Below are 1,794 nucleotides of genomic sequence, written 5' to 3' on the forward strand. Positions count from 1 at the left end.
TTCTTTCTTTTTTTTTTTTTTTTTTTTTTTTTTTTTTTTCTTGGGTAAAGTTTTGGTGCAAAACAGGGAAGTATTCAGATGGAGTGGAGTTCATTTTTTATAAACCAATTTTCTTCAATGCGTATATAACAAGCAATGTGTAGAACCTGTTGGGATGATCTTATTTGTCTAAACCATTATATATTTGCTTGCAGGTATTACAAAAGGCTTTGGAGGTATGGGATCTCCAAGTCATTGCTCTCAACTCACCAGCTGCTGAACTTGCACAGATTGATCCTGAACTGGAGAGTGCATTTATTTGTCACTTGCAAAACCATTGGTTTTGTATTAGGAAAGTGAATGGGGAGTGGTACAATTTTGATAGTCTATATGCAGCCCCACAGAATCTTTCTAAGTTTTACCTTTCAGCTTACTTGGACTCTCTAAAGGGCTTCGGTTGGAGCATTTTTATTGTGAGGGGTAATTTCCCCAAGGATTTCCCCATCTCATGCTCTGAAGCATCCAACGGTTATGGTCAATGGCTTACCCCTGAGGATGCTGATAGGATAACCAAATCGTGCAACTCAACCCAAGCCCGCCCTCCTCAAGGAATAAACTGGACAAAGCCGCAAGATACGTTTCTTTCATATGGAGATGCAGAAATGCTGATGGACGTGGAGGATGAGGACTTCAAGGCTGCAATAGCTGCTAGCTTGATGGATTCCCCAGCAGTCATGGCAGCAGGAGTTGCTAACCCCCATAATGAACCTGCCGTTTCCTTCACCCAAGCTGCCTCTCCCCAGAATAATATACCTGTTGCTTCCCATGAAACTGCCAACACTCAACATGTACCTGTTTCCCCAAAAGCTTTCACCCACCAAGATGTTCCTGCAGTTGCTCCCAAAGCTGCCACCCTCAAAGATGTACCTGTAGTTTCCACCAAACCTGCCTCCCCCCAAGACATGCCTGTTGTTACCCCTGAAGCTTCCATCTCCCAGAATGTACGTGCACTTTCCCCCGATGCAGCTGCTACCTTACATGCAGTTTCCGCCGCCAAAGCTACCACCCCCAATAATCTTACGGTCTGCACTGAAGTTGCTGTTCATAAAAACGAGCCTGCAAATGAATCTGTAGGCAATGCAGACGCTGCCTTTGATGAAAGTGGACTTGCAGATAATGCAGAATGCGCTGTTTCGAGCCCCCGAAAGAAAATTAGTCGTACGATGTGGGAGCTGTATGAGGAAGAAGAGTGCTTTCTGCCTTGAATATGATTTTTGGTTCAAGACGGATGAGAACAGGATTGACCCATTGACAAGAATAAGAGAATTTGCAGGAGAATGGGAACCTCCGGATCCTTGTTGAGCTTGAGGTTAGCTAGTTGAAGTCGAATCCATGTTTTACAGTCGTTCTGTGCAGGGTAACTATATTCACTTACTTTTTTCAATTTTCGGATTGATACTGTATAAATTCTTCAACAAATAAGCCGTCGACTTGGCCTCTGAATTGTCACAAATGTTGGATTACAGAGATGTTACTTCTTTGAAAACATTTTTAAACCTCTAAGTATCCCCCGTTACTCATGTTCAAATCAAAACATGTTATAAACTGAAACTTGTGTGTTAAGATAAGAATAGCCCCACTCGAATCTGATGATCTGAATTAATGAAGTGCTTCCAGAGTTGGTTGGTAACTCAATCAAAATACATTTTTTTATTAGGTTAGGTCGGGTCTATCATTCAACTAAATATATAATAAATTCACTATGCAAACAATTAAGTTGCAGTTATAAAAGAAAAAAAAAAAAAAAAAAAAAAA

General features: G+C 41.0%; 1 protein-coding gene across 1 annotated transcript in view; it reads left to right on the forward strand.

Moving 5' to 3' along the window:
• LOC111481936 (ataxin-3 homolog) overlaps positions 1 to 1,539 on the forward strand; it is a 4,013-nt gene extending 2,474 nt beyond the window's left edge. Inside the window, exons 2-3 of the mRNA XM_023127552.1 lie at positions 195 to 795; positions 832 to 1,539. Of these exons, the coding sequence (XP_022983320.1) occupies positions 195 to 795; positions 832 to 1,244 (1,014 nt within the window). The 3' untranslated portion in view covers positions 1,245 to 1,539. The remainder of the gene's footprint in view (positions 1 to 194; positions 796 to 831) is intronic.
• Positions 1,540 to 1,794: the final 255 nt, after the last annotated feature.

Source organism: Cucurbita maxima, unplaced genomic scaffold, assembly GCF_002738345.1.
Source record: "Cucurbita maxima cultivar Rimu unplaced genomic scaffold, Cmax_1.0 Cma_Scf00007, whole genome shotgun sequence".
Classification (NCBI taxonomy): Eukaryota; Viridiplantae; Streptophyta; class Magnoliopsida; order Cucurbitales; family Cucurbitaceae; genus Cucurbita; species Cucurbita maxima.